Source organism: Amaranthus tricolor, chromosome 7 (assembly GCF_026212465.1).
Source record: "Amaranthus tricolor cultivar Red isolate AtriRed21 chromosome 7, ASM2621246v1, whole genome shotgun sequence".
Taxonomy (NCBI): domain Eukaryota; kingdom Viridiplantae; phylum Streptophyta; class Magnoliopsida; order Caryophyllales; family Amaranthaceae; genus Amaranthus; species Amaranthus tricolor.
In genome coordinates, this window is record NC_080053.1 from 27,154,195 (window position 1) to 27,168,071 (window position 13,877).

Genomic DNA, 13,877 nt, shown 5'->3' on the forward strand with positions numbered 1-13,877 from the left:
TTTGTTGGTGTGGTTTGGATTATTAAGTTATAATGCTGTTAATTGTGGTTAGTTTCATGTTTTTGGGTATGTTTTTGCAGTTTGATTACAGTTTTTTTGCAGAAGCTTCTATTGGTTCCATCGTAGGAGGTAAGGTAAAGGTGGCGCCAACTGAATGTGTGAGATGATTTATTATTAGAAATGCCGCGATTATTGGCGATGGCTTGGTTTTGTATATTTGTACTTTATCATTGTGAGAAATTCTATTTTAGGAGGCACTTCTGGGATTGATGAATCATGTCATGTTTGTGATCTTTAAAGCTGTCTAGTATGTTGCTTTTAGTTAGACTATGGTGTTAAAGATGAATCTTTTATGATCGGTTATACACTGTACTAGCTTTTTAGGTGTTTTTTTTGCTAGAGCTAGTGATCTTGTCCTAAATTGTGGATGATAATTGGACATAGAGGTTTGGTTTGTTATGCATCCTGCATCACATTGTTAGAGAATATATGAAAATATATTCTTACCTTTATTAGTCCCATTGTATAATTGTAAGATAATTATATATGTTAGGACAATATTTTAGATAACCAAAAGCTTAAGCCGATGGTTGAGGCCTCAGGATATGTTATATACTCTGACACGCTCGCTCACACGAGAGCCTATTGGGCTAGAAGTATGGATGCGCACAGGCGATGAATATTCCACTTTAAATGAGAGGTGTTTGAGATATGAATCCGTAACCTCTTGTCACGTTGGCTTCTGATACCATCAAGTAACCAATTCAACCAAAAGCTTGTCCACTCTTGTCCACTCTTGTCCCTGTGTCATCTTTAGTTTTCTCGTCTTTGAACATGCCCAAACCTTTTTTAACACTTGTCTTTTAACTTTTTCCTCAATATTTGCAACTTCTAAATTATTTCTTATATTTTCGTTTCAAATTCTATCCCTCAAGATATATGTCCACTCGTCCATCAAAGTATTTGCATTTTCGCTACTCTCATCTTTCTACTATGATCTGTTCTAAATAAAATTATGATTTATATAGTAGCCCGGTCCAATAGCCATTCGTATAAAACTTAGCCTACATCTTGATCATAGGGCTGGAATTAGGGGGTTAGTAATGTCAATTGGCATCATTTAATTTTAGGAAAAAAATAGTTTAAAAGCTATATTGGTTGAGTTGGCTGAGTAATGCACTTTTAACCAAGTGGTTTAGTGGTTCAAATTCCCTCTAACTCTTTTTTGTTATTACTCCACATTTCTATTTTCCTTCTTTCCCTCTATCTGGCATTCCCGCCCTTGTTGATTTTCTTTCCCCATTTCCCCTGTTTCCTATTTTCTCTATGAGCTTCAACATAAACGACAGTCAGTAGCAGAGCTACTTCATCTTTCGGCACGAGAGTCCTGCATTGGTAGCCACCACTTAATACGCAGTCGTCAGTCCCACACGTCGCACTGCGGTTAGCGGTACCGACCCTTCACTCTTCAACCTTGTTCTATTCTTACAATCTGAACTATCAGGTAAATGAGTCATCTATATCTCTTGAGCTATTTTTCCATTCCCCTGTCCCCAATTGGCCAATCCACTATGTTATCTTATTAGTTTTTAGGTAAATTTTTTAACTTAGGTAAATTAGGGCTTTTAAAAAATTACCTAAATTAGGCCTTCTAAAAATTTGGGCTTTTTATTTGCTGATCTATTTAGGTGAATTAGTACTTTAAAAAATTGGGATTTTTTAAAAAATCTATTTAGCAATTGTAGTTGTATTATTCAAATTTTACTATATTGTTTGGATTTGTACATTGGTTTAGTGAGTTTTGGTATGATAAGTATTTTAATTGGTTAGAATATGGTATTAAAATTGATGTTTTTTTTTGTTTGCAATTAAAACTGAAACTTTAAGTCACCATGAAGGAGAGTCATTCACTAGTAAAGGTTTAGGACTTGGAATAATATCAAAAGATTTGAATAACATATTTGGAAACTAAATAGTATTCATAATCAATGTGTGAAAAGATGTGAAGATTTTATAATGCAAAAGCAATCAATACAAGTTGCTTTAAAAAACAATCTGAACAATTTAAAGTTGAACATAGAAATTGTTTGAATGCGTCTTTGGATATTGCTAGATTACTTTTGTATTTTGGATTATCTTTTCAAGGTCACGATGAAAGTGAAACATTTATTAGGAAGGTAATGTTCTTACTTTCTTGAAGCCAAAAAGAATGAAAGTATTGGTAGTGTAGTTTTTTAAAATACTCTTGGTAATAATCAAATGATATCTCTTCCGATCCTAGAAGATATTTGTCAATGCTTGCTATAAAAGAACCATATTGATGATTTCTCGTACAAGAGCGGTTGCATGGCACTCCTATACCATACTTAAAACAGATTATCAATGAATTGCACAATCAGAAATTTTGGCATAAGGAGCAGTTCGAATGAGTTGATATATACTAAACTCTGTTTGCTATTTAGTAAAAGTATTTCAATCGTCTTTGAGTAACTCTTCACTTCCCTTTCAAAAGTACATATCGATATTAGCATGACGACTATTACGTATCAAGTACTTCTAAACGACACGAAAAACAAAAACAGGGATGAAACATCCCATAAGACTTCGGAGAATCATCGGTGGCTAAATCTCCCGATTTCATGTTTAGTTGAAACTACAGGTCTGCTGTGGCTTGTAATATCTCATTTCTGCGATATATTGTTGACAAGGGTGGAACCGATATACTTCTAGGATTCAACCGAGAACAATACTATGATCTAGCTGGAAAGACCGAAAGTGTTTGTCCATATGAAGCAAAGTTGATATAATGTCTTCCATCTGCTTGCGACTCCTTTTCCCAGCTCTGAATTCAGAAACAACACCATCGACTTCAATCAAACTGCATCCGGGCACTTTCCTGACCATGTTCTCGTGCATTTGCTCCCTTACGTGCGTAACTCCATCCCACTTCTTTGCCGATGCATAAATATTCGAAAGCAGTGTGTGTACTCCACTATAATCAAGACCTCGATCACTCAATTGTTGGACAATGTCTTCCCCTAGCTCGACATTGCCATAAAGTCGACAAGCATTGAGTATTGCACCCAACACATAAGAATCGGGCACCATTGACATCTTTCTAACTAGCTGTTCTGCCTCTTGCAGCATGCCTGATCTTGCTAATAGGTCAACTAAGCAACCATAATGCTCGATTCCCGGATCGATTCCATACCAGTTTTTCATGCTTTCAAATACTCGCAACCCCTCATCGATCAAACCCATTCTACTACATGCAGCCAACACGCAGACAAAAGTGACTTCATTTGGAGTAACCTCTTCAAATTGCATCCTTTTGAACAACTCAATTGCCCTCTCACTCTGCCCATGATTTGAAAGTGCAGATATCAAAGAAGTGAATGCAAACACATCCCTAGAAGGCATATTTTCAAACACACGATTTGCCATTTCGATACACCCACATTTTGCATACATATTGACAAGAGCCGTGGCTAATTTGACATCCAATTCCATCCTATTTCTATCCACAAATGCATGTATCCACCTTCCTTGATCAAGAGCTCCAAGAGCTGCACAAGCTGTCAATGCCCCCACTAGAGACGAATGATTTGGTCGAAAACCGGACTTTTGCATATCATTAAAGAGTTCTAAAGCCTCTTTAAACAATCCCATTTGGGCATACCCAGTAATCATAGCACTCCAAGAAACCACATTTCTCTCAGGCATTTTATCAAACAGTTCTCTAGCATCTATAATCCGGCCAGCTTTAACATACCCATTAATCACTGCAGTCCATGTAACCACATCCTTACTTACACTCACACCAAACAACTTACCAGCTAAATCAACAGAATCACATATAGAATACAAATGGATCAACCCATTTTGCACAAAATCATAAGATTCCCAACCCAATCTGATAGCCTGAGCATGAAGCATTAACCCTACAGACAAATCACAAAGATTATTACAAGCTCTAATAACAAATGAGAAAGTATAATTATTGGGATAAGACCCATATGCAAACATGTTCTTATAAAGAGAAATTGCTTGGGTGGGTTCATTATTATCAATAAAAAACTTGATTAAAGTGTTCCACATGTAACTGGATCGATTAGGTGAGCGAATGAGGAGTTGATAAGCGTTAGAAAGATGAGTTGGGTGGTTAGCAAAGGCGAAAACGAGTTTTCCAGCAGCGTAAGAATCGGAAATGGTGCCGGAAACGATGAGGTGGGATTGAATTTGCTTTAGTTGTGGGATGGTAAGCCATTGATGATGATCTAAGAGATGAAGAATGAGTTTGCTAGATTTCAAGTGGTAGTTTTTGGAGCCAAAAAATGTCATTAGCTTTGCCCAACAATGTACTAGTTGGAGTACATGGCATTACCTAAATCTATGTTAATGCTATGTATTGATGGAAAATTTGAAAATTATATTATAGTTAATTTTTGAAGCTATTTTTCAAGATAAAGCAGTTTTTTTTTTCTTTCAAATTTAAGGTTTAGAGTTGTTCGCACTTAGTAATAGCGAACAAAGATAGAGGGTTAAAAAAAGTAAAGGGTCTGTTCGCTATTACTAATAACGAACAAAGCTAAGTCCTGATCAAACAAGAGAATTTGCTGTTTTTAGCTTGCATTTGTTCATTGTTACTAACGACGAACAAATACTGAAAGTCAAAAATAGTCAAAGACTTTATTCGTTGTTAGTAACAAAGAACAAACTCTTCCACTTTTTTTGACTTTCAATCTTTGTTCGCTGTTACTAACAATGAAAAACCCCAATTCACAACTTTGGGAAAAAACTGCTTATCATGAAAATTATTTTGCAAAGTTTGCTATTGTATGGATTTTTTTATATTTTTTTGCTTACTTGTTTTAAATTTTCATCTATTGATATGCTAGGTTAAATTCCCAATCATAATCCAAATTTCAAATTATAATTATTCGTTGATCACTTTTAATCTTAGAATTTAAATAGGTTTAAAAAAATTATAAATCGTGTATATATATAAAGTGAATTTTAATTAGGAGCTTATTATGGGTCATATTTTTTAGAGTAAATTGAATATAAATGTGTCACTTTAGAGCAACTATCTTTCATTTTTCATAGCAACGTTTACATAAGATTAGTATATGATTTATTTTTAAAATTTCATCCAAGCCTAGAAGTAGAACAATTGTGTCATTGTCAACTATTTTATTTGTAAAGAATTGCTATTCGAATTACTTTAGAAAACCTTGGTCTCTCATTGTCAACTGCTCTATTTGTATAATAATAGTCAATATTTTAAACTGAAAAAATGTAAGATCGCGGATAATATTTGCGGTTTGCGGTTTTATTTGTCTCGTTTTTTACGTTAAATTCAAATCTCACGTGAATCTAGGGTCAGAAATAACAATTTAGTCCCTTAAAGTCTAAAATGTTATTTTGTTATGATTAATAATAGAGGTGTTACTGATGATTTGATGTTTATATAACTTTGTAATCGAATTTAACTTTAACCCAACTTTAAAATAAATTTAAAATTAGGTAAAAACTGACGTGAACAGTTGCACATAACTCGATCATGACCTAATATTGCCTCATGACCCAAATGAATAGTTGTAATTGATATGAACTCCATTTTAGGGTGTTCTCCATCCATACAAAGACTTGCTCTTATTCCACATAAGAACTTGAGATCATTAGGGTAGAATCTGAGTAGATGACCATGGATGGTTTATTGGTAATGGTATGAGCTTCACTCAGAAATTCCTCCATTAGAGAAAACTCCAACACAGTATCAAATCCAAAAATGGAGATTCACTCAGAAATTCCTCCATTAGAGAACACCCCAACACCTTCCACCATCGCAACCACCCAGCAACCCACATCAAAACCCCAACCAAAACGCTTCATTCGAAACCAAATCCCGTCATCAATTCTCAACAATCCTTCCTTAAACGCCGCAATTTCTCTTCTTCCTTCCAATTACAATTTTGAAATCCATAAATCCATTCACAGAATCCTCTCTCTCAGTTCCCCTTCTCCCCGTATAGCTCTACAACTCCCTGAAGGTCTTCTCATGTACTCACTTTCACTTTCTGACATCTTCCACACTTTCGCTTCTGCTTCCGACGTTTTTATACTATCCGACGTTACGTACGGCGCTTGTTGTGTTGATGATCTATCTGCTTCTGCTCTTGGTGCTGATCTTTTGATTCATTATGGTCATAGTTGTCTTGTTCCGGTTGATAATACGGTTATTCCTTGTTTATATGTTTTTGTTGAGATTGGAATTGATGTTTCTAAACTTGTTAAAACCCTAGAAATTAATGATTTAGGGAGCAAGAATTTGGCTATTGCTGGTACCATTCAGTTTGCGGGTGCAATTAGGGTTGCTAAGGTTGAATTAGAGAAATTAGGGTTTAGGGTTTTGGTTCCGCAATCGAAACCTTTGTCTGCTGGAGAGGTTTTAGGGTGTACTGCCCCTAGGGTTTTGAATAAGGATGCAAATGAAGATTTGGTCATTGTGTTTGTTGCGGATGGGAGGTTTCATTTGGAAGCGTTCATGATTGCCAATCCGGGGGTTAAGGCGTTCCGATATGATCCATATTTAGGAAGATTGTTTTTGGAGGAGTATGATCATGAGGGGATGAAGAATTCAAGGATGAAGGCAGTTTTGAAGGCCAGAGAAGCTAAGAGTTGGGGGGTTGTCTTGGGGACACTTGGTAGGCAAGGGAATCCAAGGATTCTAAAGAGATTGGAAAGGAAAATGGAAGAGAAAGGGATGTTGAAGACAATTGTTTTGATGTCCGAAATATCACCTTCTAGGATTGAATTGTTTGAAGATTCCATTGATGCTTGGATTCAAGTTGCTTGTCCTCGATTATCGATCGATTGGGGGGAGGCTTTTCAGAGACCCTTATTGAATCCATTTGAAGCTGAGATTGCTCTTGGATCGATTCGCGGTTGGTGGGAGAAAGACGATGGCAGTATTGGTATTGATTGTGGAAGGAATGAGGTTGAAGGTTGTAGTTGCAATGATCAAACTAATAAAGGTGGAAATGAGAATGGAGTTGATTATCCTATGGATTACTATGCTCAAGATGGAGGAGAATGGAATTCATCTTACATGAAAGGGAAAAATCATCCTACCCGAAGAAATATTCGATCAAGTCCTAGCTTGTCCTGTTCATAGCAATATGGATATGTTACACAGTTTCCTCTTGCAACTTTCCTTCAGGCAGAAGGCTAAGCAGTTTTGCACTTCAAGAGGAAGAGCCAACTTTTAACTTGTAATACTCTTTTCTCTTTTCTTTGTTTGTTCATTACTGCGATTTAGATTACTTGTTTCTTAAGTGATTGTATGAATTGAATGTAAGCTTCTAGTTTATTAGGAATGAGATGGTGACATTTGTGATTCATGAATTATTAGTATGGTTTTGATATGCAAAGTAGTTATTAGCTCTATGATTTTCAGTTCCATCACCACACTCACATTAAGTGTGTGATACCACGGTTGAGCTTTAAAAAGGATTGATAGATTACCCATATCAACAAGGTGCATCTTCTTTTCTATGAAACTCATTTGCTAAGAACTCCATAGTTAAGCGTGTTTGGTGGGGTGCAAATCTTGGAATGGGTGACTTCCTGGAAAGTTTTTCAGGTGCGCACGAGTGAGGACAAAGTGTGTTAAAAAGACTTGTGTTGATTTGTTCTATGGGGCTAGTCTACAGTCCTTATAGGTAATCACCGGCAGTTCGATGGGCCGGGGTGTTACAAAGTGCCTCTCCCCCAAACTCAGATGTGGATACATCAACCTTACCTTGTAATGACAAAGAAATTGTTAAATAAAAAGTGCAGATAATTTACTTAGTGATTTTGCTATAGCCTATCATCCGAAACTAAAGAATTATTAACCATTTGCTCTGTTTGACAATCATTAGCTCTACGATTACAATGTGAAAAGCAAATACTCCCTGGATGGATTGAATTATGGATTACCACAATCGCGTCAGATGGCTCTGCTAACGTAACTTTTGAAATCTAATAAAAACTGGGAATTTGTGGAAGGTAAGAGGACGATGTGGATTAATGATGACTGATGAGGAAGGATGCAAATAAGGAGAGTGAAGAAGATATGGATGATGATTGTTCATTGCCTTCAAATCAAAGGACCCAAAAGAAATAGAACATAAGCAGAGGGACTAGGATGGCAAGGCCAAAATAAAGCATGAAGAAACAATTGAACTTTTGGGGTTTATTGTAGTTTTGAGGTTTCCTTTATTTAATATTCCAAGAATTGAACTTTGTGGAAAACTAGAAATGCTTTGCCAGATGATAACATAGATTGCAGTTTCTTTGTAGATTTTATTTGTAAATCAAGGGAAGGTTGGTTTGATATGCTTTATGGTATTAATGAAAGGAAGAAGCTTGCATGAGGAGCGTAGAAAACGGAATTTACCCCAAGTAAATGGAACCAATGACGTAGGAGTTCCTATTTACCAAATCGATAACATCAAAGATGAGACATGTACTCTCTTCACAGTCGCTATTGGCGAAAATGGATCGGTGGAGTTAACTAGATGAGTAATGAGTTATTTTCTGTAGTAAGTAGGAACAGATGTATTCAAACTTTTTCACTGCTTGAATTGGCAAGAATTAGCTATTAAATATCCAAAAGCAGTTATCTTGACTTCCTTTGAGAGCATGTGGTCGTGGTGATGGCCAAGGTCATTAATTCTGAAAATGCCTGCTTGATTGAAATGTCCCTCAAAAAGATTTTTTAGCCCTCTTAATGATTTTGCTGTGGTGTTTTCTGGATTGGCAGATGTATAGTACAGGGTTTAGGTTTTTGGGGCATAGTATTAAAATGCGGTACAGTCACGATCGCGTTAACGAAACGGTGATGCGGTAAGGTGAGTGTGAGTGATGCGGTTATTGTAACGCTTAAATATCGGTTAAAACCATAAGATATCTCTTGAGACAGCCTAAAACACAACACCTTCATAGTGCAGGAAATATCTGTTAGTTTATTTTGAAAATCTTTACAATGCGGCTGATGCGATCTGGTGGGACCTTGTTTTTACGCTATGCTTTGGGAGGGTGTAAATGGCCAAATATTTGGTTATTGGTAATGAAACTTGGTTGATGTTCTTGTCAAAGCATGAAATGCTTTTGCTCTGACCTCAGTATCTAAGCTAATTTTCATTACAACTTGAGTTGCCGCATCACCTTATCACAGTCATATTGTAAAGGCGTTCGAGTTTACCGCAACCAAAATACAGTTTGCATTGACCGTGAAACCCGTTTTGCAACCGTTACCACGACTTTTTGCACAATGGTTCACCCCATTTGTGTTGATTTCTTTCTTGTTTAGTTAGAGATGTAAACAAATTTTAGGGACAAATAATTGGATCATAAGTCATAAACTTGCATGTGGTGACTTACATCTTTTTTCTGTTTTAGGCTGAGACATAACATGATTAACTGCTGTTTTACTTTCCCCTTCCCTCAGATTTTTTTGGGTACAAGATTTATTGGCTTATCTTTGATGGGCTTACTAGGGTAGGGTAGGTATAAAAGCACCATTTGTGGATTTTACTTGTTTAGCATATGGTATTTAATTATTCTTATAAGAAATTTAGGCTAAGTTGTTTCCTCTTTAATACCATTTCTTAGCTTAGCTGGTTAGAGTGTTGCTCTTATGAGTCGAAGGTTACAAGTTCGAGCCCCTCGTGGATCAATGCTGCTAATTCGATATCATTAAGATCAAGATTAAGGTTTTGACATTATTATCGTGTGAGTTTTTCGAATTCATTTAATCCGATTACAACTTATTTTTTCTTTTATATTATTTTCTTAGAATTGAACCCATTCATGGACTTGTGTTGATTATTAGACTCGAACGTTTTATATAATTTGCTACATTTTTTATTTGTTCAATTGATTTGTTACATTTTCGAGTTTGAAAATGATCACACTCACTCCTACTCTTCTAGGCAAGAAATACAATTGTTTTATTGAATTTACTACAATTTTATTTATGGCTATGATGCACTCTCTTTTTAATTTTCATTCAAATGTTTAACTTATTTATTGAATCTTTTTTTTCCAAATTTTCATAAAATACCTCTCCCAATCTTTAAAATTCATCCGAATTTACTTTTTAGTTCTATGGCCTGTATAAGCTAATAGAAGTGAAAGATAGACATCATATTATTATTGGTAAGAATTTAATATAGCTGAATGAAGTATATTTGTTATTAATAATCTCTTATATTAATTTGTTTTGGTTAACATAGATGGTGGCTTTAATATTATTGTAAAAATACATTGTAGCTTTTATATATTTTACAAGCTAATAGTAAAGACTTTTGTGCATTTACATAAATGTTTGTCTATTTTAGAATTTTTAAAATAGATAAGTAAAATTATCAAAAAAGAAACATATATTAAGCTATATTTCAACTTATTTTTAAATGTAAGCGTTTAATTTCCAAACTTGAAGTATAAGTGTGCTCGCACTTACTAACTGCGAACAAAGGGTTTGATTCAAAAAAAAAGCTAAAAGAGCTGTTCGCACTTATTAACAGCGAACATAACTGTTGATTTTTTTGACCAAGTATCTTGTTTGCCTCTGTTTGCAATTAATAATTGCGAACAGTTTGGTTGATTTTTTTTTGACTAGTTTGCCTCTGTTTGCAGTTATTAACTGTGAACAGAATTGAACCTGAGCTCTGAAGCTAAAGGCGCTTACATTTGAAAATAAATTGAAATATAGCTTAATGTACGCTTTTTCTTTTGATAATTTTATTTATCTATTTCAAAAATTCTCTATTTTATCACATAAACTACTCTTGTCTTTTCTGATAGGGTGTGTATTAGTTAGGAACTAGTTTTGGAATAGAAGTGGTGTTAGTATGTACCAATCTTATATGAAATGAAAATTTCGATTTAAATTGAGAAATGAGAAAAGATAATTTAATATTTTGGAAATATAGAAACAAAATTACGTATGTACGCAATGTAACCATAAATCTAATAATAAGTCTCTAATTATAATCATAAGTCTTAATATCACAAAAGTAGAATATACTTAAGTTATAATTAGTTATAAGCACAACAAAAAAATAAAAAAAGTTTTTCCCTATTGAATATTGATGCAAACAAGTAATGGAAAACATTAAGTTAATATTTTAAATCAAGTTTTCGTACCGTTTTGATATGAAGGTTACAACGATTGGAACTAATTTTAGTTGCATAATTATTAATTCCTCTATATATATATATATATATATATATATATATATATATATATATATATATTCTCTCATTTTACACAATTTTTTATTTTAATTCATCTCACTAATTTTGTATCTTTATTTTTAACAATGATTCTACTCTCTTTTTAATCTCATTCATTTATTTATATTTTTCGCTAATTTCTATCCTTAGTATCAATTCAATCTTTTTTTCCACTAAATTTTATTTATTTATACCAGATACTAAACGAGAATGACCGTTCTATTTTGGAAATTGCTTACTACTTCCTCCATTTCATTATACCCGCTATATTTTCTATTTTTGGCAATTTCATATTACTTGCTACATTTTCGTTTTCAGTAATAAAACAATCATTTAAAGTTCTACCTACTCCTAATTTTATCCTACTCTATACTCTATAATAAAATACTATAATATACTCTATAAAGTAACATAACAACCTATTTTTCCTTTTTCTTTTTTAATTAACAATAATAAAATACTATACTCTATAAAGTAAACAATCAGCTACAGTGTAGGTCCTACTAATTCTCATGCCCATGCAAATGTAGCGACTAAACAAACTACACAAATCACATGACCGATTTGGGTACCCCTAAGCTAAAGTCTAAGGCAGAAATTATTAAGGTGTAATTGGTACAGTACACTATTTTCTCAGACCAAGTTACATATCTTTGTCATGTAAATATGAAATCTACTTTTTTTTCAACGAAATGACTGTTTTAATATGAATTCATTAACACTTACTCTCCCGTGAGACCGCTTTAATCGTCCAACTGACCTACGCTTAATAACTTTTAAAAAATATTCTGACATATTAATTTTAAGCTTTAAAGGAATATTTTAAGACTTAAAAATATAAATTTAGGATTTAAAGGGTCAATTTCAAAGTTTTTAATATCAACTTTAATGTTTGAGTCATCCTATTTTAAAGTTGAAATGAGAATTTAATATCCTACAATTAGTCTTTTAAGTCTTAAAATTGGTTTTTTAATTATTAAATTTGATCTTTTAAGTATTAAAACTGTCAAATTCTGTGACTTAAAATGTCAATTTCAAATCCTTGAAATTGATCTTTCAAGTCTTTAAATTTGTCCTTTAACTCTTAAAATTGACATTTTAATTTGTGAAATTGGTAAAAAATATATACAATTGGGCCGGCCTAATGAGTCGCGTCTCACCCAAGTTTTTGTGATTCATTAATTTTAGATGTAGTACTCCTTTCTTTTTTTTTTCTTTTTTACTTTTTGTGTAGTTTTTAAAGTAAATTTTAAGCCCTAATATCTCTACATACGCATAATAAAAAATCATAAAAAATACATTATAAAAAAGTTTATTTTAAGATAAATCTAACAAGATCTCACATGGATATATTTTATCTTCTAAATTTATCTCAAAAACATTAATTAAATTTCTTTTCTTAAGGTAGAATATCCCAAACGAAAAGAATATTAGAGAATGAAGAAAGTGTTCATTTTATTTATCTATTATTTTTATCATTTTGAGTGCTAGGACAGTATGACTCTTAATAAATAATTTTTATCCCAATGAAATACCCCCAAGCTCGCAATTATAAATGATTGAAAATCATAAAAATGAGTAAAAGTTGTAAAACTATATTAGATATGAAAATAAAATAACTATGTGAATGAAATGAAATTTTAAATTTAATGACAGAACGAAAATCAAAAAAATATTTTAGGGTATAACAAAAAAAAAAAAAAAAAACAATCTTAATTAAAAGGACTAAAAAGTAAAATAACGCTAATTTTTGGGATAGAGGGAGTACTCTAATCCATATCATATTGATTTTTCGAATAATCAAAGTAAAAAATAAAGGGAAAAAAAACGCAGAAACTGAGGAATGATGAAAAAAAAAAAAGTTGAGCCGAGTGGAAATGTATTGTCAAGTTCTTCATTACAGTCATCTGTTAGCTTGTAACCACTTATAAATTGTGATTCAACTTTTTTTTTTCTATGGAAAAAGTCCAAATAATTTGGGGCCATTGGTGTATTTTCAGAAAGATATTGTGAGGCTTTGAGGGTCGTCTATCCTACTTTCCACACTTTCTTTTATATTTCATTTGAAAAATTAAATAAAAAAGAATTTTTAGTTTTGACCATTATTATCAATTATGCATCGTATTTTTCTTGGGAAATAATTTATGATAATGTAAAATCAATAAAATAAAATTCGTATCATTTGAGAACTATGAGTTGGTATAGTTGTTAAATAATATTTTACTTCATGTTTATAACGGGGGTATAATTTTCACCACCTATAAGAAAAATTAATTCGTTCTCCCTTCTCTTTCTCATAGGAAATCTCAACCATAACACTAGACGGTGTCCAATGGGGCAGATCAACTTAACAAGTTTAGTGTCCAATCACTTGTAAATGAGTGATTAATGCCATTAATGGGTCGGGTTATTGACAGATTTTGATGTAAAGAGTCAGGTCGGCATTGTTCGACTTGATTATGATTTTTTTCATATAATAATATTATAATACATAGGCAAGTCAATCAACAGATTACAAATTCACACTAAAATTCGGATGAACTTATTTTAACGGGTGGGGACAAATTAAGTCTAAACAGACTTTGATCTGA

General features: G+C 33.1%; 2 protein-coding genes across 2 annotated transcripts; one reads left to right on the forward strand and one right to left on the reverse strand.

The window, feature by feature from the left end:
• Nucleotides 1-2,335: 2,335 nt before the first annotated feature.
• Nucleotides 2,336-4,389, reverse strand: LOC130817333 (putative pentatricopeptide repeat-containing protein At5g40405). The gene has a single exon (XM_057682969.1). The coding sequence runs from the start codon at nucleotides 4,339-4,341 to the stop codon at nucleotides 2,734-2,736; it is 1,608 nt and encodes a 535-aa protein (XP_057538952.1). The 5' UTR covers nucleotides 4,342-4,389; the 3' UTR covers nucleotides 2,336-2,733.
• A 1,010-nt stretch (nucleotides 4,390-5,399) lies between these two features.
• On the forward strand, nucleotides 5,400-7,449 carry LOC130817334 (2-(3-amino-3-carboxypropyl)histidine synthase subunit 1). Its single transcript, XM_057682970.1, has one exon. The coding sequence runs from the start codon at nucleotides 5,792-5,794 to the stop codon at nucleotides 7,175-7,177; it is 1,386 nt and encodes a 461-aa protein (XP_057538953.1). The 5' UTR covers nucleotides 5,400-5,791; the 3' UTR covers nucleotides 7,178-7,449.
• Nucleotides 7,450-13,877: the final 6,428 nt, after the last annotated feature.